The sequence below is a fragment of the Corticium candelabrum genome, chromosome 16 (genome assembly GCF_963422355.1).
Source record: "Corticium candelabrum chromosome 16, ooCorCand1.1, whole genome shotgun sequence".
NCBI lineage: Eukaryota > Metazoa > Porifera > Homoscleromorpha > Homosclerophorida > Plakinidae > Corticium > Corticium candelabrum.
This window is the reverse complement of record NC_085100.1, coordinates 4603879-4630750: the sequence shown is the minus strand read 5'-3', so window position 1 is coordinate 4630750 and position 26872 is coordinate 4603879. Positions and strand designations below refer to the sequence as shown.

General features: G+C 42.0%; 3 protein-coding genes across 3 annotated transcripts; all 3 read right to left on the bottom strand.

Moving 5' to 3' along the window:
• Nucleotides 1-200: 200 nt before the first annotated feature.
• On the bottom strand, nt 201-656 carry LOC134192692 (uncharacterized). The gene is made up of 2 exons (XM_062661446.1): nt 363-656; nt 201-277 (listed from the first exon to the last, which is right to left on the bottom strand). Exons 1-2 carry the CDS (start codon nt 651-653, stop codon nt 227-229), a joined length of 342 nt encoding a protein of 113 aa, XP_062517430.1. The 5' UTR covers nt 654-656; the 3' UTR covers nt 201-226.
• A 3355-nt stretch (nt 657-4011) lies between these two features.
• Nucleotides 4012-16882, bottom strand: LOC134192184 (laminin subunit alpha-2-like). Its single transcript, XM_062660886.1, has 30 exons — nt 16786-16882; nt 16326-16728; nt 16080-16223; nt 15858-16015; nt 15679-15789; nt 14795-14906; nt 14362-14717; nt 14187-14303; nt 13953-14119; nt 13754-13892; nt 13581-13686; nt 13225-13521; nt 13009-13163; nt 12786-12950; nt 12581-12729; nt 12375-12525; nt 8124-8248; nt 7615-8064; nt 7410-7560; nt 7201-7347; nt 7004-7149; nt 6750-6944; nt 6022-6504; nt 5734-5923; nt 5412-5597; nt 5286-5350; nt 5134-5222; nt 4806-4972; nt 4523-4751; nt 4012-4467 (listed from the first exon to the last, which is right to left on the bottom strand). The coding sequence occupies exons 1-30, from the start codon at nt 16855-16857 to the stop codon at nt 4295-4297; spliced, it is 5598 nt and encodes a 1865-aa protein (XP_062516870.1). The 5' UTR covers nt 16858-16882; the 3' UTR covers nt 4012-4294.
• Nucleotides 16864-26569, bottom strand: LOC134191766 (laminin subunit alpha-3-like; the record flags this gene model as incomplete). Its single annotated transcript, XM_062660388.1, has 7 exons — nt 26294-26569; nt 23155-23403; nt 22907-22987; nt 22776-22841; nt 21457-22707; nt 17287-17611; nt 16864-17141 (listed from the first exon to the last, which is right to left on the bottom strand). Coding segments are annotated over exons 1-7 (2508 nt in total), but the record flags the coding sequence as incomplete, so codon positions are not given.
• Nucleotides 26570-26872: the final 303 nt, after the last annotated feature.

Here is a 26872-nt window from a genome sequence, read left to right as displayed (position 1 = left end):
GCCCATGACGACAAAAAAACAAACCTCCGAGACCTTCACTCGAGTTTACGAAATGCATACCATCTAAACAATGCTTGAAACACCATACAACAGCTGCAAAAGACACGAGTAAAAGGAGTAAAAGAAGTAAGAGGACTAGAATGACCCAAGACATGCATGCGCGCCTCAAGTTTAGAGTCTACACACCAAAGCACTTACAGCCTACAATAGCAAAGTGCGAAAACGCTCATTCGTTCACAAAAGAAACCTTTCCCAGAAGTACAAGCAGTGTACGAAACTAAGATCAGGATCAAGGCCATCAAGTCCATGTAAATGCAAAAATAAAAAATACGCCGCACAACGCCCCCTCTAGGAATCCTTACCTCAGTCAAATTCAGCTCTAACTGAGCCATGTCCACGCCTTTCTTTGACTGCCACCACGTTGCACCGTCGTTGTCCACGATATTTTCCGGTGGATGAGCGAGTAAAGAATTTGTTGCATCACACGTCTTGTTGATGCCGTCTGCTGGGTCGAAATACGATTCCGATGGCGTCCCACACGTACCATTACTGAATGCCGGCTGTGGAAACTCAAAATCTACAGACGAAGGCGGTACAAAGTAGCTGCTGCTGCCAGCGATGAGGGAGGCAAGCAGGACAAGCAGCATCGCCATTGCTTGACAAACGTGTGAAAATATTTGTATGCAAGCGGTTTTGATTACTTAAGAGGCGGTGTTTATGAGGTAATCCACCAATGAGGTGCAAGTAGATTGCATTCTTTCGTTGGTGTTGTGACAGCTGAGTGATCTCAGTTGACAGACAGCCAACAGGTCGTGCAAAACGCTGAAATACGGAAATCCATTCTGTTCGGTTCTGTAATTTATTCTGCGTTTCCACCTACCAGGTACGTTTCTCAACAGTCTCAAGTGATTGATGAGAAAGAGGCAGCAGAGAAACTTGCCACAGTCGTCTCTAGCGGAGGAGCAGCAGTTGAGCGAATGACGTTGAAAAAATAATAGAGACAGAAAGATAGAGACAAAAAGCATTGGAAAGCTGCTACATTGGTATCTAAAGACTACTGTAGTCGAGTCTATACGTACAAAGACAAGCACACAGACACACACGCAGACACACACGCAGACACACACACACACACACACACACACACACACACACACACACACACACACACACACACACACACACACACACACGCACACACACACACACACACACACACACACACACACACGCACGCACACACACACACACACACACACACACACACACACACACACACACACACACACACACACACACACACACACACAAGAAAGAGAACTATGATCAAGCAACGGAGCGCTCCTTTGATGCAGGTGACACCGTCTGGCTGTCAATACCGTCTGGCTGTCAATACCAACTGCAGGAAAGTTAGATCCATTATGGGAAGGAGATTAGATTGTGCAGTCAGTTAGAAGTCCAGTTACGCTGGAAATTGTGAATGATAGAAAGAGAAAAATCATTCATCTAAATCGCATTGGTCCTCAAATTCAACCACAGCGAGCAGATCCCTGCAGCACCAATGGAACAAGCAAGCAATGGTGTCCACCTCAAATTTGCGCTACCTTATTCTCCCAGAAGATCCACGAAACCAGAGTGTTGCTTGATATCCTCGACAGGTTTGACGTCCACCAGATCGATTGCAATATTAGGCTAGAGGACGAGCCTAGCATAAAAGGGAGTGGTGTCATATATTGCATAGTAATTGACACTTGCATGACTAGACCGGTAAATGTGACTGCCCGAATGGTTCAGTCAATTGCTAGCTATTGAGTCATTCTTTTGTGTTCTTATTTGTATTACATACATTGAGTTTACCAGCGGTGCCTATTACACTTTTGAAGACTTTATAGGGCTTGTAATTGCTCGACTCTACTATGGTGATATAATTTGCAGTTGATGCATAATATATATATATATATATATATATATATATATATATATAGTTCAATGTTTGAAAATATAGTATTGACAGATAGACAGACAGACAGATAGACAGACAGACAGACAGACAGACGGACAGATTGTTTTATTTGAATGTTTACTCTACCAATATTAAACAAGCGCTAACTTTATGCAAAACAATGACAGTCAATGGACAAAATGTTAGATGTCTCTGTCATATGTAAAGTCATTGAAGTTGCACTTCGACAACTTTGACAACTTCTTAAAATCACTCGAGACTTAATTACAAAACTGTACAATTACAGATAGACAAACAGACAGACAGACATACAGTTTAGTTGTTGTTAGGGTAGTTAATTAGGACTCTGCGTTTGATGTATGTGGCATAGGTGGTTTAGTCTTTTTTAAGTTTCAGATAGAGACACTGTCACAAGGATTATTGTATATTTAGTGTTTGCAAATTATGCTTAAATTGTACTGAAATAAATAAATAAAGACAGACAGACAGACAGACAGACAGACAGACAGACAGACAGACAGACAGACAGACAGACAGACAGACAGACAGACAGACAGACAGACTTGAAATGAAACAGACCTGACTATAGTTGTGGATGTTTGGCATGGGTGCAGCTATATGATCTTGACAAGTAGCGATATGGCACATTGTTTATCCAAAATTGGCAAAGGCAATTTGGATAGAAATTAAGTTTGCTGCATGAAGAAGAGAACAAAGGAAGACAGACAAATATGAGAAGCAACACATTTCTGCTAGTACATCAAGTCTCATCAACTTCACCTCGTGTGTGTGTGTGTGTGTGTGTGTGTGTGTGTGTGTGTGTGTGTGTGTGTGTGTGTGTGTGTGTGTGTGTCAACATTTTGGAAATTGGAGGTTCCGCAGCATGCAGCTACTAATTATATGTATCTCAACAAGTTAGCCGAAGGTGAAACAATCACAAGACATAAAGGCTCAAAAATGAAGCTGATTTTAACGGTTTCTAAAGAAAGAAAATTTCCATAAAATTACAATGCTGCAATGCTTCTAAAGTCATAGTCTTACCTCACTCTCTGCTGGAGAAGTAGATGACAACATTAATTTACAGTAAAGACTATCAGGTCAATTAATTTACTACGTTCGGCAATAATTTACACTAAATGACAATCACGTACTGTAACTAAGTTGAACTCAGTAGTCTTCTTACTTTTATAGTGCTACATATGTGAGTAGATTATGTGTTTCACTAGAAAAAGACACTATAATTGTAAGTGCTTTGTTTTGCGCACGGATGCATGTGATCATGATATGGGTCCATGCACGAGAGGTATTATTGCAAGAACACAAGGGTTGACTCATCTATGAGTAACCTATTCCTGTAGCCAGGGAGCTGTCAACTCAAGAAAAAACCTGCACGATTGAGAGAAAATGTTTAGCTAAATTGTGTGCACAGTACGTGGAGCATTCAGAGGTTTACAGTGTATTTCTCTATCTCCATGTAAGGAGTTTTTTTCTATAATACAGACCGATCACGAGCAACTGTTTATCTTTAACGCACAAAATTCGCCAATGACAAAAGGTAATGATATGCGCTTTTTCTATTAAGTTAAGTCATCTTTTTAATAAAAGCAGTCAGAGGAAGCGAAAACTGTGGCTGGATGATCTGAGCCTGATAATTTGATTCTGCGAACATTGTGTAACTTTCGGGACAAACTAGCTCTCAAGGCAGTGTTTGGGAGAGACGACGGCAAAGGACCACAAGAGATGACAGGGAAGCCAGTTGATGATTGACAAGAAGAATGTCGAATGCGTCATCAACGGTTAGTTCAATCCTACGCCAATGTATATATGTATATATGTACATACACATACACACACGCACACACACACACACACACACACACACACACACACACACACACACACACACACACACACACACACATATATTGTGGATGTCTGATTCCTGCCACAAGCCAAAGCCTAAACATGGTACCTGAGAAACAAAGCTATAGATTGGCTAGACTCGAGAAAATACTTCATTACACCATTACATAAGACAGTGACCGAAGTCATCACACCCTACATCAGTAGTCTACACATTTATTACAACTCCAAATGTTGATCACAAACTGTTGGTAGATATCATAGCACTCTACTTCTTCTAACCATCATTCTACCAGTACTAACTACCAAGCTGGCTAGCTAAAATATGACAAAGAAATCACTCACAACAAACAATCTACCAACTAAAAACAAATCTAAAATGTTCCTAAAACATGTAAGACTGTCTTGTCCAAACCATGATATGACTCAACATAACAACCACAAAAGTTAACGCTTGAGCCTTCCTTTTTAAGCAAAGCCACACCCACTAGGCTCAATTCCCTGGAGAAAAGTGGAAACTTCGCCATAGTTTGGCACCAGTGTTGAGACTGAACTGACCAGCAGCCAGTCCCGAATGCATCCCCTGTAGCGAATAGCCTCAGACCCAATAATGTCATTCCTTGTCTTAAAATTTGGGTTGTCTACAAAATTGTACTATAAGCATAGAACAAGTACATGAGCACTGTGAAAACATACTTGGAAGTCCTCCAAAGTACAAGGGTGCAAATGTATCCACTCCTATTCTTCCTGCAGGTGCACTGCCATTAGCGACATGTATCCCATCCAAAACAATTTCACCCACAAGATGAGTTTTTCGTATGACCAGTTCATGCCAGTTACCATCACACACAGTAATGAAGTTAGTGGGTGGTACCATCAGTAGAACTTCACCAGGACCATCTCCATTATCAAATATAAAGTTGATCTAAGCAACAAATAAATATGAATACAACAAAAACAACAGATACAAACAACTGACCGAGCCATTGACAAACTGGATGAGCACATAGTCGGGAATATCAGGATTGTCAGTATAGAACAAGATACCATCCTTTTGAAATGTTCGAAAACTCAAAGAAATAGTGAAGTTGACTGAAGGGAACCAAGACTGTCCGATACTATATTGAATCCTGCTGGAGTCCAAGTCTGCATAAATAAACAGTCACAGCACCCTCACTTGTGTGTGTGTGTGTGTGTGTGTGTGTGCGTGTGTGTGCGTGTGTGTGTGTGTGTGTGTGTGTGTGTGTGTGTGTGTGTGTGTGTGTGTGTGTGTGCAATGGCTTGTAACTAGATAGAGTACAACTCACAGTAGCCAAAGTATCCAGTTCCATAATAGAAGACACTGCCTGGAGTCGTCGTCTTACAATCACCAATTAAGTTACTGTCACTTGGATTACTATCAAGCAGAAAAGAATTCTTGCAGACACCTGTAGCTGCACACCTTCATTAATAACCTTACAAGAAGTCATATGCACGACCATTTACTCTGATCAGCCTAAAGCAAGCAATGACATCTGGACGACTCTAAAGTACAATAAAAAGCTTGAAATGACCTATGTTGCCACATATTCTATTTACTACTTACAGTCTCTGGGAAAATTAATAACTGCTTAGGAGCAAACACAGTACCATTGATAGTGAGTGGAGTGCCACCAATGTACAGTTTCCTGTTAGTTCCAATGCTTAATAAAGTGTTACTGTTGGGAGGCGTTCTGACAGTCTCGCTACCCACTTGTAGAGTTGCATCATTTCTCTCTCGATTAACTAAAACCTACAATCAACACATCAGTAATGTACTTCCGACACATGTATGCATGCATAAACTACCTCACTGCCATGCCCCAATCACAATTTACTTAGTGACAAACATATAAGAAGCTACATTTACATAAAAACAAACAACTTACCGAGTGCCATTCACCATTATTGTACTTCCCATTCGTGGTAACTTCAACTATGCCTGACCCTGCATTAAATGCTAAGCGAATTCGTCCTTCCCGCATTTCTACTCCAAAGAAATCCCCATGATCATCATGTTCAATATACATAAGAACACCTTCAGACGACCCAGTTCTGAAGCGCAGTGCTACATCACTCCTAAGAAACATGTTTAGTACATATACAGATACTTGTTACTACGGTAAGTCTTTGTCTGTTACTATACAACTGTTCAATAAAATTGTATATTACATTACCTTGTTCCACTAAAAGTTGGAAGATCAAATCTAAAGTAGCTGTTCTGGTTAGACGTCGTCGATTTAGCATCAGAATCCACTACCAACGGCTCTTCGGCACATACTACAGGACTCGGTGATGGAGTTGGTGTTGGCGTTGAAGTGGGTGTTGGTGCAACAGTAGATGATACAGGTGTTGAAGTTGGCATTGTGAGCACAGTTGTAAGAGTGGGAAACATGGGAGGAGGCATAGGAGGAGGAAGACGAGTAGGAGTTGGTCTAGGGATTGACGTAGAGACTGAAGGAGGAGGTGGAGGAAAAGGAGGTGGAGGTAAACGAGTAGGAGTTGGTGTAGGCATTGGCGTAGGGACTGAAGGAGGAGGTGGAGGAAAAGGAGGTGGTGGACGAGTACTTGGAGGAGCAGGAGGTTTCAATGGTGCTGCAGCACATCCCTGCAGATCAACATTCTCAAGTACCACTGATGGAGATTCAAGATTAATTCCCCTAGAAATGCAGCATGTCATAGCACATGTTCGCAATGTGTGGACGCGTGTACACACACAGACACATACCCATGCACACACACACACACACACACACGAACACACACACACACACACACACACACACACACACACACACACACACGAGCACACAATGACATACATGCACACACACACACACACACACACACACACACACACACACACACACACACACACACAAAACACACATGCACGCACACGCACTCATTGTAATTGAAAATTGTTTCTTGTAAACAGCCCACAAATCCACTAGTCACTGGTATGTCAGGAATAAGGTTGATGGCACTGTTCTCCAACATATCTGATGAAATGCCGCCAATAAAAACATTTTGTGTAACATCAAATCGATCGATTCCATTCATAGTTGCTACCACCACACCATCCACAATCAACTGAATTCTAAACAACCCCAACAGATCAGCACATAAGCATGTCAGATGACAAGTAAAACAGCTTGCTTGTTATTAGATATAGTGAATGACATTGAGTGAATAAAACCATCATGTAAGTAAGCACCCGATGAAACCAATTTGTACGTTCTTCCATTCCTACGAGCCAGCAATATAATGTCCCCGTGAAACACAGCAATATAGATATAATCAATCTACAAAACAGAGTTAGCACTGGTAAACTATATCATATAGAATAGTCTTACAGTAGCATTAGATGGATTCACAGTATAAAACAAAATGCCATTTTGTTCTAGCGGCCTCAAGAAGGTACTAAAAGCAATCAACCGGTGTCCAATTGGAGGAGGATGTCGAGCATACCCCATTCCCTTGAATGATGCACCGGCTATCCTCTGAAGAGTACAAGCATCAATTAGACACTACAACATCTATCTAATATTTCTATTCCATCTACCTCAAAATCACACGGTAATTCAAAGTCTACATTGAAGTGGTTGACAGCTGAGGTCAAGTAGAGGGGAGTTGGAGAGTTAAATGTGACATCTCTCATGCAGCCTGTGTATCCAGGCAGATGAGTGAAGAACATCTTAAGTGCACCACTTGAGCTACAAAACAACTTTAGTGCAGACAAAAGAGTCATGCATTAGATAATGACCAACCTGTTGAATGAGTTAGGAAGTCCTCCTATGTACAAGTTCTCATTCAAACTTGATAAATCGGCTGCACCCAACTGGAATCCAGCAACTGTCTGGCCATTAATGTTTGCATCCATTCTACAGTATCTGTTCTTTGCTGTGATGTTCACAACCACAGTATACCAACTAAATGGGGCATTGCTGACTGTCACATCTGTGACCAATACTATACCAACACTAGCATGGTTTCCACAGCCCCACATGATCATTGGGTGGTGGTCATACACAGAGATAGACAAGAAAGTGTCCTGTTCGTCATTTGCGATAAGAAGCATCTGAGCATTACGTTGGCTCGTGCTGAACCTCAAAGAGACATGTGCCAGCTCTGTGCTTGATATCATTTTCGTCTGATTGACATGTAGAAAACCATTGCCATAGAAATATGCGCTCACACTCGGTTCCAAAACAAGTCTCCTGCATCAACACATGTATGACTAACATCATTTGTTAAAATGTAATTAAACAGACTTTACCGAATTGGGCAATCAGTGACATTGATGACACTGGCAAACTGCAGGGAAGCTATAGTTACTGTTCGTCTGTTGATCTTGATCCCATCAAAAGCTCCCATGTAACCATCTGATACAACACTGTTGTCCTGCCAAATAATCAACAAGACAAAACAACATGTAGTCAAATATATTACAAAAGGTGACACAGTACATACTACTATACTGTAGTTTACAGATTATGCACCATTACTGATAATTGAATAAAACATTGCCACAAACCTACCCTGAATTTACACAAGAATCCAACATAAAATGACCACTTTCAATAACCAATTTCAAAAGCCACAACTGTATAGAATGTAGATGCTCTGTAGACATTGAACCAAGTAGCACATTTTGCCATGTACTCACAGTGCAACAATACAATAATTTTTCGTAGGCATCACCATCATTGGTAGGTAGTGGTCAAGTCTAAATTAATAATTACTGCAACCTGCATTTACTGTAAACTGCTGTATCACTAAGTAGCTAATCAATAATTAATTATCAGCACCATATGACAGAGCAATAAGATACAAAATAAGACAATTTGAAATCTTGAAATAGACTAATGGTAAAACAACGTAATGTATAAATCACTATTTATTAATATTAATGTTCACTCAAGTTTCAATACACAGCTGTACATGTACCCTACAAAAGTAGAATGTCTTTTTGACCTACTAAGTAGCTACAGTCGTAAAAGTGCAGTCTCTGCCAAGAAAGATCAAGCACTACATAGGTCCATAGTACTACTGATAGTTATTATCACTTTTGAAAAATCACAAATCAGCCTCACATTACTATGATTAGGCTCGAGTGTCCAGCTGGTCATCTCCCCCGCATGTGTGTGTGTGTGACCAGCTGGACACTCGAGCCTAGCATCACATCTGCTCTTTAGTTCTAGACTACATGTCTAACAGATATGCATGCCAAACGTGTATGCAAACAAGTGGATTTCATCAGAAGTATAAGTTGTTAACTAAACTCCATCTCAACAATAAAAACATGAAAAAATGGATGTTGAGATTCTTACCAAGTACAACCACAAACTCCACCTGTGTGCAGATGATAGTGAACATAATTTAGAATCAAAACAACCAACTACTAAAAACTGAAAACTTCCATTGGACATATGAAGTTCAGTCTTGCTTTGACAAAAGAATAGCATTTCTCAAAAGTCATCAGACAATGAATAGACTCAACATAAACATTACTGTCTTTTGTACATGCAAAGAATTTCCAAACCTTCATAATCTATTAAGTGCACTTCTAGAATCAATTGTCTACCAACTGTTATTCAAGGGATAGTTGAAGATCTTCCAGAAATGATTAACCATCACAAACCAAAACTCCTAGACTCTATGCTTACTATGCATTCTCACTTGTATCGAGTTGCTACTAGTTATTGCATTCCACACAATGCAAGAGACTGTTGTGTACCATACTTTGTGGTGCAAATTTCTAATAGCATAATTAAGCTAATAAGAACATTTCGTTGCACCTCAATCTCTTCCCTTGTAATAAGAGATTATTCTCGTGTAGCCAGACCCTTTCTGCCGCATCATACTTCTGGGAAAAAAGGTGAACAGCCTTTGAAGTCGTTGTGTTGCTGCCTAGCCAAAATTCGGCTAACTAAATACCCAATTTGATTTCTTAAACCAGGGGTGTGTACCTGGTGCTATTATGCTGCAAGTAGCACCAAGCTCAAGTTTGCAGCGCCAATGCAGTGCCAAGTCAGCTCGGGCAGATCTAGAGCATGCGCACTAAATTTTTTGCTGATTTTCTCAAAGTGCAATTTTATGTGGTACTAGGATCCATGGCCCGTCCTTCGTACGGGCAAGATACTGTAGTGTAAAGATAGGTCTGTGTACACGTCACGTGCAATCTTTGTTGCGAGGTCCCGGATATTCTGAATGAATTCGAATCTTGTTCTTCGCGCTTGTTTCGATAGAAATCGACACACTCCCCGTGTAGCGCTTGCTGCAGAAAACGTGTAGGTTGGATTCGGTGCAAATGCAATCAGAATTTGGAGAGAAACGCAAGCGATAGAAGAGTCAGTTTCGTCGGCAAGAGATATTCGATTGCTGGAAGCTTTGCAAAGGACGGCGATGCATAGGGTCTACACGGGACCGGTGCGGGCGTGTGTTTGAATGAACTGCAATGTGTAGCGTTTGCGTCGTCAAGAAATTTTACGCGTGGGTCAATCCCTCGAAAGGGGACCCGGTGTATTATTTCTTTTATTTTTTACGCAAACCTTCCTCTGTGTGTGCCGAGTGTGCGTGCCGATTTTGGTTGCGAACGGACTAAAGACGTGGCCGCCAAACGCGAACATACATACACACACAGACAGACAATTTGAGCTTTATATATTAGATAGAGTAGAGTAATTGAACTATTATCTTCAGGAACCTCTACAGACTACCACAAAACATTGTATAGTTCTGGTGCAAACTTTATGAGGGGAAAAATTACAAACATCTCGCTTCATTGACACTTCTACTCCTGTCTACTTTTCCTATATCAGTCTTGTGTGAGAGAGGCCTTACCGTATAAAAATGAGTTTATCTCAGCAAAACTTGAATGCCTGCACGGCACTTTATGTACAACTGAGCACATGCCCTGTTTAAAAATCATTTCTTTTACATTGATTTTAAAATCTTAAAAGTATAGTAGACTAATGTGTAGTTTGAAGTCTATTTTTACCCTAACAATGTAGGTATTGAATGTATGCTTCAGACAGCATCACTGAATGTGTGCATGTAGAAAGTAAATACGTGGGCGTATACAGGTATTTTGTATCAGCGCCAGATGAGGTATTGGTGCTAGATTTTTAGCGTCATCGCTTTTATGGTTGTGTACCCCTGTTAAACACTTCACTAAAAACCAAATTGGTATGCATGTGGTACAATCCTATCTCTGTTATCTTCTCTTGTTTCGTAGAGAACAACTCGAAAACTACAGCTAGAATCTTTGCTGTTTAGGAAATCTGCATGTCTACAACCAACGCGATTGTTGCCGTTGACAGGCTTCGGTCTCATGTACAGTCGTGATCAACATCTGACGTAGTGTTGTGCGTGCGCTCGTGTTGCAACGGAGACCGGATGCAAAAGTACTCAGTGGAGCTGATGTCATTGAAACAAGATGAGTCGTCTTTCTTTGTTTGGGTGATGATCTCATGCATTTTGTGCATTGCAAACAGCATCGAGTACGTTCGCATCCATCCAGTATGTTTGCATTCAGTCTCCGTTGTGACACTAGCACACATGCAACGTGTAGCTATACGTCAGATGTCAACTGATCATGGCACGTTTGATTGGGCTCTTCCAGTCTCTTCCAGAAAAGGCTCTTGTGCACGCCCCTCTTCCAACTTCCACAGCTCTACCGCTATTGTCGGAAGAGCCAACTCTACCAACTCTGCTGCTGATTGGAAGAGCACGCCCCTCTTCCAACCTCTTCCAGCTCTGCACTGGAAGAAATTGGAAGAGAGACGAGACTCTTCCGGAAGAGGCTGAAAGAGCCCAATCAAACGCGCCCCGTGACTGCATGAGATATCGAAGCCTGCCGATGGCAACGTTTCCCCGGTCGTGTTGGTTCCTATAGACATGCAGATTTCACCCAGAAGAATGACATGGCAGAAAAGTCTAATAAGAGATGTCCCTCAAATGCTTACACCAACACCTCGCTTCAACAGCTGTGACAATCTTCCTCAACTCAGTGGCAACTTAATACTGGTCACAGCGTTTGCATCGATAAAACACTGTCCTTATAAACCACATAAAGAGACTGACACTATTCACTGGTGACTAGTACAACTATCCTTGTAACGTCTGACATCCAACACGAACAACACGCCCAACACATTTCCCTCTCTCCATATTAGCTAGTGCCATCGGACTTCATGCCCAGTCTTGCTTGCACTGCACTGAATTACAAATTTTGCTACTTTAAAACTCCGAATTGCTCAATTGTTTTCAGAAACCGGTGCACATGCACCTTCATTTCGATAAATGCTGCTGAAAGCCACTAAGGTCCTGACTTGTAAAATGAAAGCATCAGTAAAAAGAAGAAAATGATATCCCTCAAGGATTCGACACAAAGGAGCATAAGAATAGTATGCACAGCACAATGCATATTGAACCTACAGGTCTCACTTGCCACACTTATGGCTTATGGCATTAGCACCCTGACCCATCATTCGAAATTCAGTCAACAACACCACAGCTTGATTACCTTAACTACAGATGTGTCCAACCCTCCAAACAGAGCAATTCCCATTGACAGAGATAACATTCCTGTTGCACCAGCCTTTGGTTCACTCGCATACACAGTGGAAGAATTACCCTCAGGTCCAGTGATAGTCAATGCACCATGAGAATAATGTCTAACAACACCAACAATAGCTGAGAGAAACCGACACAAAATTACGCATGTTGTACCTTGTAGCATAAACATGATACCACTGGTCACTCATAATTGTCTCATCATGCATCATAGCCACACCACTACTACCAGTGCTAAATTTCAACCAAACGTGGCTCTCTACCATCTCCACAGCAAAGAAGTACATACTCGGTATTGATGCATTCTAAAAACACTCATAATCACCAATGGCCTGTCGTCATGTCTATTAGTGGCTCTCACTCTGTGATTGCCAATGTACACCAATGTTCCACTGGCATTTCGAGGAAAGAAATAAAAAGACACCATCGTAAATCGTGAGCTTGCTTCTATACCATCATCTGTTTCATTATGCAAAAAGTAATGTGCAGGCACACTGTCCTCTTGAAACACCAGTTTCCGTTGGCACTATCAATGAAACTAACATTTCACATGACTTCATAAAAGCAGCAATGCTGTAACTTACTCTGTTAGCTATAGATCTAACTCTGTCCAACTTGCTTCTAAGCCTTGTTATCTCACTCTTGACTGTATTACGAAGTACAACTGTTTCATTACGTTTTGCACCTATTACTTTTATTTCATCAAGACGATCTTCAAACTCTTTAGTGGCATTTTGCACTGAAACAAAAGCAACTTGCAAAATAAAAAATAAGACATGACAAAGACATCAACTACTTACAGGTGTGTACAGCAATACTGTATGTCTCATTTGCTTCTCCAACAATAACTTCAGCATTAGAAAGTGTATTTCGTTGGCTTGCTAATCGTCCCTCAGTAGCAGCCTGAATCCCTTCACATTGCACTACACTGTCCTGAACACACTTTGTATTATCATGAACAGACTCTAAGGCGAGAGCAACATTGGGAAGTTCATCAATGGCTCTTGACACATTAGCGTTTGCCTCCTTGGCCAACATCACGTAATGACTAGCACTACGAACATAGTCATCGGCCATCTCTTTCACAGAATAAAGATCTATCGTACATGGTCAACACATAATCAACATCACTTGATGTAACAATACTAGAACATACCATGTGCAGTTTTGTTCGCAGCATGTGCTTTTGTTAATAACACCTGGCTGTTAACCTTTGCAATGATAACCTGCCCCACCAAATTCTGTGCTGTGAGATTTTGAACCTGTCAACAACACCCAGTAACGGGTCAGAGCAAACAACATTCTATGTAACCCAACTAATATGCCAACTTGTGCAATAGTCGCATTCACTATGTGAACTGCACGTTCAGCACTTTTCAAAGCATTAATAATTAATTGAGAGACATCACGATAGTCATTAACAACTTTGACAGCTGGAGCTCCTCGGCTCCTACTTGGAGCAAAGATTCTGACATAGTTACAGTCTCATAGTCAAATATAATTCTCAACGCAAGTTGTTACTTCTTACCTCTCCATTTCTGCTGCAAGCCTCATCAAACTATATGCATGATCTACAGACTGATTGACTCTCACTTCCACTTCATTGATGTTGGCAGAGAATGTGGTAAACTGATCATGAAGTTTACTTAAACGATAGTCAACGCCGTGAGGCCCTGCCAGAGTAACATTTGCAGACTAAATACAAGACACATTCAGGTACACAACACATAGCACATTACAACACTATCGAAAGACAACAAACCATAAATGTACTGATAACCATCTGAAGCAAACTCTCTGTTTGTAAATTTTTGCTATCCGTGTTATTAAGGACAGCTTCAGCTGCATCTATTGCTCCAGAGATTGACTGTTCTAAAGTCTAACAAGCAACAATATTACTACATGCAACATACACATTTTCTAAAATTACATGTTACATCAACTTCATCCAAAATGTCTTGAACTTCTCTGGAAATTCGTCTTGCATCTTGAGCAATCACAAGAGCATTAGCTGCCTCATCAACCACACTCCTTTCAAGTTCTTCCAAACGAGTAAGTGAACTTCTGAAGCTGTTCAACAAATCAGTAAATGCTGTAGCATTAGCAAGCATAGCATTGGAAACAACGCTCGCTGCATCTGCCTTGTCTTTTATATCACTGATGTTTGTCTCTTCAGTATTGAAATCACGAGTAAAATTCGTGAGAATAGACCGAGTCATGTCGACTAAGTTCTCTGCTTCCATACGTCTCTGTTGAACAACAGTAAGGATCATTTCAATTTGTTGAACAACGCCTACAATGAACAACAGTAATGCATCACTTTGTAGTTGTGACAAGATTAATGCACTTCATTGTATATTACAAACGTACGTTCAACAGTGCTCAAGGCACTCGTAGCATCAGTATGAATAGCTGTAACTACAACTACTCGACTATTTGTCTGATCGTAGGCTGTATCTGCACGAGTCTTCAATGACTGAACCTATAAAAGAGTGCACACAACTGAACCCTGAAATCTGAAACCATCTGTCAGAATTGATAAAGCTTTCACATCACAAAATGATGAGAAAGAAACAGAATAATAAATAGTTCATTATGACAATTTTCTTTTTCTTCTTCTTATAACAACACACACACACACACACACACACACACACACACACACACACACACACACACACACACACACACACACACACACACACACACACACACACACGAAATCCTAAAATCCTAAATGTCAGGAGCTGCCTCTCAGAGGTCACGCCCCTGTTAAGCTGAGCCCTGTGCTACTCAGAGAACTCTGGGCCTGCGCTAGAAAACTCCTGGAGCCGGGCCAGGCACTCGCAGGAGCACTGACTTGTGAAGCCAATTGTGGTCTAAGCACCCGAAGTCTCACCAAGACCCCAGTGGCTGATGTCACATCACATCCGATGGCTGCTTAGGACCACAGTCAATGACCAGGTACTCATCTATACTCCTGAGTCAAGAGAAGCCAATGTGTGTTAGTTCCTTGCTTAAGGAAATTATGCCATAGCTCGCCATTACTGTGACTTGAACTTGCAACCCTTCAAGGTCCCGAATGTAAACACTCCACAAGATGACTCTCTAACCAACTGAGCTACCGCACCGCACCGCGCGCGCGCGCACACACACACACACACACACACACACACAAATAAATTCTATCATAGAACTGACAGAAGCAACCGTAACATTGCCTGTTCAGAAATTACAGCAAAGCAGCAACGAACCTTCTCCAATAAATCACACGTTCTATTCAACAATTGTGCGACACTCATCTCCAACTTCCTAATGTCCATTTCCAAATCTTGCAAATTTGACAGCATTGTCGTTACCTCAGCCTACACACATAATTTGCATGAGATATATACTTCCATATAACTTCCCACCATGTGAACACAACAAATACCTTCTTTCTAGCAATATCATTGCTTAGCACCAACAGCTGCTGCTCCAATACTTCCAAAGAATCAATTCGATTCAAAAAGTTTTCAGTAGCTGAAGTAACCAACGCCTCAGCATCTGATATCTGTGCGCGCAGTTGACCAATGCAGAAATCATTGCAAGCTAGAAACCACAAACTGTTCAGTGAGGATACAGAAGTTGATAGAACAATCTGTGCCACTCATACGCATGCATCCAGCCAATGAAAAATTAAAGAAGAATGCATCACACTCATCGCACTTAAAACCAACAACACCAGGCTTGCAGTGACATTGTCCTGTCATCATATCACAAGATGCATTTCGAGACCCAAGTTGATCACAAATACAATCTACAACACAAGACACAATATCCATTAATACTTAACTTAAACGCTCAATAATTTAGAGAAAAGTGGACTACTGTTGCATATACACATGTAAATGGCAATAACCTTGACATCCAGATTGTGATATGTTGAAAAACCCAGAACGACAAATATCACACTTCTCACCATCAATGCCAGGTTTACAGTTACATCTACCATCACTAGCACAACTATTGTTGACTGCACCAAGAACAAAGCAGTCACAAGGTTGACAGTCAGACGATGTGCCACCAGTGGCATCTCCAAAAAAGCCAGAAACGCACAATTCACAACGATCACCAGCAGTGTTGCTCATGCAGTTTGTACATTGACCAGAAATGGAATCACACACCATGCTGTGACCATTACATTGACATCGCACACAGCCACCATTTCCACCATTTCGTGTAAACCCAGAAGCACAATCTGTACATCCAGGACCAGCATAACCTTCAGCACAGATGCTGCAATCATTACCTACATTGTTTGGCTAAATGTACAATAAACAACTGAAACAGAATTACAATAAACAATATGAAAAACACACCTTGCAGCTGCATATGCCAGTTGTCTTATTGCAATTGCTATCCACACTACCATCAGAATCACACATGCACATTTGACAACCAACAGCTGCAGTCAAACTAAAGAATCCATCTTTGCAAACGTCACACTTCAAGCCAGTAACACCAGGCAAACAGCTGCATTGGCCAGATGTCTGGTCACAGCTCTCGTTCACAGAACCAGCAGCAACACAGTTGCAGGCAACACATCCAACAACTGCATCAAAGCGAAAAAATCCTTGTTGGCAGGCATCACACTGACGACCACCAGTGTTAGGAGCACACACACACTGCCCAGTTATTTCATCACAATGTGCATTTGAGTTGGCACACTCACAACCTAAAACAAATAACCGAATAACTTCTAAATCACCAATTTCAATGCATACTTACTTCAACAGAATTAATAGAAACTAATAACCATTTATAAGTACTTCAATAACTCAACAACTACAAACAGAAAAACATTGCACTAGAATACTTACTCTTGCAACCGGTTTCAGTTAAACTGTAGTGACCAGCAACACACTGTCCACACATCCTTCCTACAACATTTGGTTGACAGCTGCATTGCCCTCCGTGTTGGTTGCAGTTGTCATTAACACTACCAGTGATGTTACATTCACATACAAACACTTCATGATACAATTCCGTGCTCAGAGTAAACACACTATCTTGACAGAATGAACTTGAAGTAAGAAGGTTGTTACTTAACGCTTGACAGTCTGTCTGAAACTGCGAATAATCAGACCCCAATGATGTTGGAACAGATGAGTCAGAGAATATCAAAGGAACAGCAATAACGGAGTCCTAGACACATCAATTAATTAATTAATACCATACAACTGTTGTTCATCTGTGCTAGAATGAACACAAAATTTGACCATGAGCAGCATAGTAGTGGGTCCGGGAGTTCTCAAATACTGTTTTCAAAAATAGCTTCTTGTATTGTGGAGATCTATGAAAACGCCCCTCTCTCTTGCTTGGAATTGCATGCAAACAACGATAATCAAATATTTTGTGGTCTCTAGTACCTTCTCCCATCGAGGGCGCGCACCTCCCTAGGCGCCCGAGACAAAGGAAGTTCTGAGAGAGGAAAGTTGCACCATATTAGACAAATAGAATCTATAGTATATAACCACAGAACTGTGTGGTGTGCTCTATAGAGGAAAGTTGTGCCCTATTAGACAAATAGCTCCTACAGTATATAGCCACAGAATTGTGTGCCAGCTGTAGAGGAAAATTGCGGTCTGTTAGAGAAATATGATCTACAGTATATAACTGCAGAATTGTCTGTACCATGAATCACCAATTCAATGCGAACGGATGGCTAACCCCAAACCCGTTGTTTTAACGATCAAAGCTCTGCGACAGCAGGCCAAGAAGATCGGACTCAAGGGATACTCTTGCCTGCGAAAAGCAGATCTTGTAGAATTCATCTGCAAAGCCCGTGACCCAGAGATGGCTCAACAAATACAGCGTGCCACTCACACTGGCCGCTACCCAGCTCTGCGTGGTGTCGTGGAAAACCCCGAGCAATATTGCGCCGAGCTACAAAAAATTTGCAAAAAGACAACATTTCCCTGCAAGCCAAGGTGGTGAAAGAGCTCCAAAATCGTCAGTATCGCCTAGCCACTCTCAAGAGATTTTGAAGCAAAATGTTTCACGAACCCCTGGCGACATACATCGTGAATAAAGGAGCCGCCATACTTGAGAAGCAGGACAGTGAACAGGAAAGGACGATCAAAAGATGTAGGATGCTGACATTCACATTCCGTCGTGAGGTAGGAAGTGCCCTCACCGACAGAGTGATGGAAAAGTTGGCAGACCGCGTGCAAACGTCATTCTACCTTAGGTATCTCTACAACTACAAGATTAGAAATATTGAGATGGGGGAAATGAGGAATTTCCACAATTATGCACCAGGCAGCCCAAGAATGGTTGGGATGACAAAAGCCCACGCATGGATAACCAAGCAAGAAGAAATCTGCCTCTCCCGAGACAACCTAGACCGCCCGAAACTGGCACATTTGCACTCCAAAATTGGCCCACATTTGCACGGTCAATCTGAGTCAATATGGGCCCAGATGTAACACATTTGCACAATTTCTTTGTGCCCCCTTCTTCAGCACATAGCACAGCCCATTCGATGTTGGTGGCACCCCATCTGTGGCATAGAATCACAATCCTAATGTGACCGTACCTGGCGGCGTGCGCCATGACAGTATCAAGGTCTTCAGCACCCCAATCGTAGCACAAACGCACTATAGATTCGTGACCATTGCTTGCAGCACACAGCATAGTCAGTTCGATGTCAGTAGCCCCCAAATCACGAAATAGTCGCACGATAGATTCATGGCCTTATTCTGCGGAATACGTCATAGCCAAATCAATTTCTTGGGCACCCCAATTGCAGCACCCCAATTGCAGCACAGACAAACTGAGGATTCGTAACCACCACTCGCGGCCCATGCCATAACCGTGTCGACGTCGATGGCTCCCCACTCACAACATAGTCTCATCGCATTTTCACAACCATTGTTTGCTGCCCTGACCATGGGTTGCTCATAATCGGTAACCCCCCAATTGCGAAACAGTCACATAATGTTATCGTGACCACTACTTGCGGCCCATAACAGAGCCAAATCAAACTTGTAGGCTCCCAATTCTCTATATAAACAAACGACTTCCTCGTGACCACCCTCTGCAGCCCACTCCATGGCTTCGTCTAGATCGACATTGTTATAGTCGTGGCACATTTGCACAATGTGGGTGTGACCCCCATAGGAAGCCATATTCATAGCCTCTTGGATATGATTTGCGCCTAGTTGTATACCATAACAATATGACCACAAGTGGCAGCCATGGTTATAACTTGATTAGGAGAAAGGCTACGCCCAGCTACAATGACACCTCTCCCATTGGGACGCATTCGACAACCCAACCAATAAACGCCTACAGTTTGTTGAATACACATAGGATATTCAGCGAGAGTTGCACCATCATAACGCACCGCTTGAGCAGCGGCAAGAACTTTCAACAAAATAGCCATATATTATATATGTATATCTCTAATAGGATGCCCTATTAAAGAAACAAACTGTATAATATATACTATCTTCATATGGAGGATAGCAGGATTCGTGAATTCGTCGAACGACATGGTTCTTTCAGACAACACACTGGGGAATGGCATCGATTACGACATCATACGGTTGAAGGGTCCAAACTAACTGCTTTATTAAGTTGGAACCCCTATGGTTCCTTTTGACAATTACTAGGAGATAAGAGTGGTGTCGAGGCGAGATCTCCCGTGGGCATTGCCTGTTGGTGAGGGACAATCTTCAAACCAGTATCTGAACAATTGGTCAAAATAGATTGTAGAACCACCTGCATGGGTGGGTAAATATATATCTGAGCTGGAAATGTAGGATATAGCCCAGACAACTATTGTGTTGTATTGTCCACCAAATGTAGTAAAAACAAGAAGTATATTCATACCACACGAGAAGATAGTTTGACCTATGGTATGGCCAAGAGTCTACCCAAGGGTTTCCCATCCAAGGTCTCCAGAGATATTGTATTACTCGAGTATAAGGCTCCGTATCGAAGATACCCAAATGTTCGTATACCTAAGTACTATTTATCCCAAATATGGATGGGACTGGATCTATCTCCAATTGCTAGCTTCAGTCTGTACGCAGAGGTTGTATATCGTTTCTGTAACTTAAAACAACTAGGACTTACACCGAACTACAATGAATCCTACCAAAAGGATCCAACCATGGTTGGCTCTCTGCTATGGCTTGGGATTGTATAGTTGTACTAGAGGATTATGATAAGGGAACCGACGATGGCGCCTCTTCACCCTCACCTGTGATCAGACCTATAGACTTTGGCACTGCACCCAATGATGTGCTATATGCAATTATGGAAGCTATCACTAGCGGTACTCGTCGAGTTAAGTATCTAGAACCTTGGTTTGCAGATAAAAAAAGAGGTAACACAGGATCGCTCGAGAAGACCCTAGATACTTGTTTGGCCAAGGATGATTGTATAGTAGGATATGTACCTTGGAAAGCTATGGAGGTGCACTATAGAACAATAGAACGCAAACAAGATTTTCTACGAGATAGTAGACATAAGATACAGGAACTGTGAAAGACAGTGCATACAATCCAATCCTCGGATAATCCACGTAGGACCCTGCATGATATGTATGAACCACCTGTTGGGTTGGATGGGATATGTCCACCACCAGGTGGGTATACATGTGAAGATACATAAGGTATCGAACCTTGGACCAACATCTTGTCCTAAAACCTTGTTGTTTTAACAATGAAAATCTTGCTGGCGCGAGAGATAATGTACACCCAAAAGGATCCAAAAAGAAAAAAAGTTTTAGAATCATGGTCTTGCTGGTGCAAGACCAAATTTTTTATGTTCTCCACAATATCTTCCATCATCTCGAGGCCTAGGGAGATGCAGCCCCGAGACGGGAGGAAGATAATAGAGACCACAAAATATTTGACTATCGTTGTTTGCATGCGATCCCAAGCGAGAAAGAGAGGTGTTTTTCTAGATCTCCGCAATACAAAAGCTATTTTTGAAAACGGTATTTGAGAACTCCCGAACCCACTACTCAGCACACTTACAATTAGAATCTCTCCGCCAAGATTTATCACATTGAGAGTCACATCGTATGTTCCTTGACTGGAGAGATTGACACGGCCGAGCCTTCCAAACAAGTTCGTAGTCGATACAAGAGAAAGCGAATGACTCTCAGTCCCTCTCGCTATTTGTCCAGTCAGAGTTGGAGTACCAACAGATGATAAATACCTGACCAAAATATCATACTCAGTATCAATAGGAATGTCTAAGGTAAGAGACAAGGAGTCTCCCAAGCTCAGAACAGCATAGCCTCTGCCTGAAAATCCATCAAACTCTGATGATGAAAATCTCCAAGTTTGAGCTTGACTTTCACCTTCCGTAAAAATGGCATGAACGCCTCGAAAATAGAAGCCAAAATCAACACCCTGTCTTGTACACTGTCTGTCAGTGACATGACTAATGCAGTCACATTTTCCATCAACTTTGTTACAAACTTCGTTTAATGATGCACCACCATTGCAGTCACATGGAGTACAACCTAGTGTGTTCCCCATCTCAAGGTTGAAAAACTTGTCTTTGCATTCGTCACACCGTCTTCCAGTTGTAAAGTTTTTACATGGACACTGACCATTCATGTCCTTGCTACACAGATTGCTGGCACCCACAGTGCCAGGACGATGACAGTCACATGGTTGACATCCATTTGCATTGGATGCACTCAAGTTATAATGTTCATCTTCGCAAACATCACATTTTGACCCTTCCACGTTTGTTTTGCAGTAGCAATCGCCAACAGCCATGCCCATTGTGGCCTCTCTTAAACAATCCAGATAAACTACATTCGAGACTCGGCGAGACCCTTGATCATTACAGTTGCATGGTTCACATTGACTGGTGCTAAACTGCAAACCCTCGGGCAAGAAAAATAACACTTCACACTCACGGCAATTCACACCACCTGAGTCGTTCACACAAGCACATACTCCGCCTCCTGAAAATATGCCATTTGTGTTTAGACTCTGATTTGCAGCATCTACGGAACTGTCATAAACACATGATGTAGCTTGGCCATTACAATTGCATTCTTCACAAGCAATTTGTGCAGATGACAAAGATGGCTGGTATGGCTGCTGATTAAACAAAGGACAACATTCTTCACACTTAGAACCGCAAGTGTTACCCTGACAAGCACAAGTATAGCTCCCATCGTTTGCTATTGAGCAAGTGCTGCTATACCCATTACAGACACATCGAGCACTCACTTTAACCTCAGCCAAAGTAAAGAAATCTGCATTCTGTCAATAGAAACACATCATACCGGTAATAATTGTTGATTCAGATGACCAATAGAATTAGTACTTACTGAGGCAACTGCCGTTGCCTGAAATCCTTTGAAAGTTATTCGGAGATAATTGGCTTGCGAAAAGTCCTACAGAATATATTCAAATTACAGGATGAATAGACTGTCCGGAAGAGACAACAATACAAACACACCAGTAGTGCTTGGTTTCCTTCTGTTGGTGACACTCCAGGGCGATTATTACCAAAAACATCTCTGAGTAATTGAACAAGTAGCTAAAACATACAAATTGTATCAAATCATCACCCGAAAACTTCATAACACATGTTGAAATGTCACATATAAACACACACATCAAACAGATAACCAAATGAACACATAGATACAACTAGAAACAAACAAATCAAGCAAACAGATAAAAACAAACAAACAAAGCACATACAGCATTATTAGATGTGCTTCCATCATTCCCAAAAGTGTCTCTGCAGAGTACTGTTCCAGGACCATCATTAACAGCAAAACTGTTTTGGGGTGATACTTGAAACAGGTCGTTACAGTCCCGAGATGGATCAAGAACAATGTATTCCATTGGTGAAAAGGAAACACCATAGTTAATTGACTTTTCCACTGCTACACCACGAGACTGATATGAATGTCCAAAGGCCAAAGAGAGAAACACAATATCAAACGTCTGCAACAGAATACACATGCAGTACAACATGAGTTAGGATATAAAACAAAATAGTGTGACAATGCATTCAAGTAATTTTGAAGCCTGTAGTGTGTAAGCAAAACATCTGTAAAGTGTAATGCATGCCTACTGTTTACATATAAACTAGACTTAAATGTGCATGTGCCACTGTTTCATGAATAGCTGTAATCTAAACCTTGGCTTTGCCTCTATCTGGGGACGTATCTCTCTCTATCCAACTTCTTTCCCTATCTCTCTCATCTTCTTCTCCTCTCCATCTCTCCTCCCACTTCTCCCTCCATCCATTTCTACCCTCATGCTCTTCCTCCTACCCTCAGGCTCTTCCTACCCTACCATCTTCCAATCCTGTCAGTGTGTGTGTGTGTGTGTGTGTGTGTGTGTGTGTGTGTGTGTGTGTGTGTGTGTGTGTGACTGTGTGTGTATGTGTGCTCAGTTGGTTCGAAAGTCATCCAATAGAGTGTGTACATCCGGGACCCATTAGGGTTGCAAGTTCAAGTCACAGTGACAGTGGGCATAATTTCCTTGAGCAAAAAACTCACACACAATTGCCTCTCTCGACTCAGGAGTATAAATGAGTACCTGGTCTTTGACTGGGGTGGCAAAGACTACCGACTGCAACAAAGTCCATCAGCCACATGCACTGGGGTCTGGGTGGGACTGCAGGTGCCCACACCACAGATGGTGTCGCAGTCGGGGCTCCTGCAAGCGCCTGACCAGGCTACAAAACATAGCACGGCCCATATCTCCTGCATAGTGCACAGAAACCCACCCATCTATCTGGCTGGGGGCGTAACTGTCTAACAGCAGCTCCTTATCCATTTGCCATTTTTGTGTGTGTGGCGATTAATATTAAGATGATTTGAAGTGAGCCATCCAGCTGCTCATATAGCTACCTCTGCTCAAATATAAATTCTTCCTTGATACATATTTAGATTTCTACCGAATTCTGTATCCACACTGTTGCAGTAGTAAAATGTAAAAATCTGATTTTAGACAAGAGTAAAATGAGATCTTATTTGCCCAAAAAATTGCACTAATAATCTAACCCAACCCCCAAACAACTCAATACTTGGTTCGCATCCTAGACTAGCTAATGAGTATGTACTAAACTGTCTCTTCAATGGTAGATTTGATATTCCGTATTCACACAACACTCATACAAACTAAAAGCCTCTGCATAGCAGCATTGCATAACAACACTTATTAAATAAATTTCATTCACTGTGTGTCAAGTAAAGGACAGTGTGTGCACAAACTCTCCATCACGTGCAATGTCGTAAACACATCTTATATAAACACTGCCTAGCTTAAATGACTTCAATGTCTTAGTGCCACGAACATGTGTGGGTAGTAAGCCTAACTAAAATGGTACAATAAATGCACTGCAATGTACCAACTCAACCATGACTCCTTGCACAGAAATCTTCAATGGCAACTTATCTAGCTTGCTAATTCAAAGCAGCGAAACGCGCAAGAACTAGGAAGGCATGCGAGTCAGTGTAACCTGTACCTACCTCGCTTCTTTGTTCGGTGCTTCATCACGAAGCAGTGAAAAAATTAGTCCGACAAAGTGCGTGCTGTGTTACCTTCCGGGAACAGCTGCTTTAGCCTACCCGTATGTAAACTCCCGTATATTTCTTAATGTAACAAGACGGCTCTACTGTCAGTCAGTAGCTTTGCTAGGCTGTCAGTAGCTAGAGAACTGCTACGCCAACTTGCCTAGTTAAGCAAGGGCTAATTTTTCTTTTGAGCTACGTGCATGTACCGAATTAATTGACTAGCCAATCTGCACACACACACACACTGCTCACGTTGTCGTATGCATATTTTGCGATTTAGATTTTTGATGCATATCCATGTTGGCCCTCTAGGTAGGGTCTTTACCCTCAAGTGGCCGCCCACCAACTCAACATGTAAGTCCCAGGGACTCTCAGAGGTACATATTTTCGTGTAATACATATGGCGCTAGTAACTGGCATATCGATCATTGATTGCGTGCGCTACGAGGACTTCTCCAGCTCTGAACGTGATCCCCGCGCCAGACCACAGAAACTTCCCATCGACGGAAACAAGTCTACTCTCACAGACCTAGCCGACTAGACAGTGAGAAAGAACCAACAGACTCGTTTCATTATCCAGCTAGGCCATCATCAGCGAACCGGAACTCTAACCACTAGCTACACTCTAGTGGCTTATTAATTACATTTTCTCACTTTGACATACAATTATTAGCTTCTGGGTACGTCTAGTGGAAGAAAGTCCGCGCTTCAGCATTTCAGGGCTTTCAAAACTGTTGAATAAACAACTCTAACAGAAACCGTACACAGATAGAAGAAAAGAGTATTGTGTCTTTGTAAGGTTTAGATGCTAGCCAAGTTAGAATAATTAGCTAACTACGTCACTGCACAGGTACGCAGACAGAAGCACCGTGCTGACGAGTTCACATACCGATAGGAGGAAGACTGTCTTTGTTCATGCAGAGCTCACAAACTTGCAACAAACTCGTCCAACTAGATAAACTAGCAAACACGACGTTTTGATTTTTATAATTAATTATCGATAAAAAATTACCGTCGAGTTGGTCTTCTCAAGACTCGATTTTCGAAGACTACCCTATCTGTACAGTCTGCAGCAGCTGCATGCACGCGTATACCTGTTGGTTCCGTACACGTCCACAAGCAGAGAATTTTACAGCAATACACTAAAACAGGCTTCGTCTAGTTTAGAGAAAAACGCTTTGGGAAGCTAGCGGCAACGTTTCCACTCCGTAAATCTATACATCTAGGTACTCTACAGTATGGCACCGAAGCTAGTTAGTGGGTGATGCATCCACGTCACGTAAACCGCGCCATCGTAAACATGCACTTACCTGAGTCAAATTTAGTTCTAGCTGCACTGTATCAGTGCCCTTTTTCGACTGCCACCACGTTCCGTCGTCGTTGTCGATAACGAATTCTGCTGGATGAGCGAGTGAAGGATCTGCAGCGTCGCACGTCTTGGTCGTCGCATCTGCGGGATCGAAGTATGTCTCTGCCGGCGTTCCGCAGGTATCGGTACTAGACACTGGATGAGGAAACTCCAGATCTACTGACGTAGGCTGCAGGTAGCAGCTGCCGCCGACGATCATTGCGACAAGCAGCACAACTCTCGTCGCCATCGCTTGACGGACGTGATAGACAAGGTGGGGCAGGATCTGGAAGGTGAGATGTATGGTTTCATTAGTGTCATGAGACGTGGCATGGCACCACTAACTCGAGAGTCTCCAGCAGTGTAGAGAATCTACATAATTTTGCGGATGCATACGTTTTGGTCAAATTCGAGTGTAACAGCTAACCTAGATAAAATTACGACAATAATGATTGCACAGAGCCGATTAATTAAGAGCCGAAACGTACAACTCCAGATCGCTTAGCTAGCTAACCCAAATACTAAAATTTTAGATTCGCCA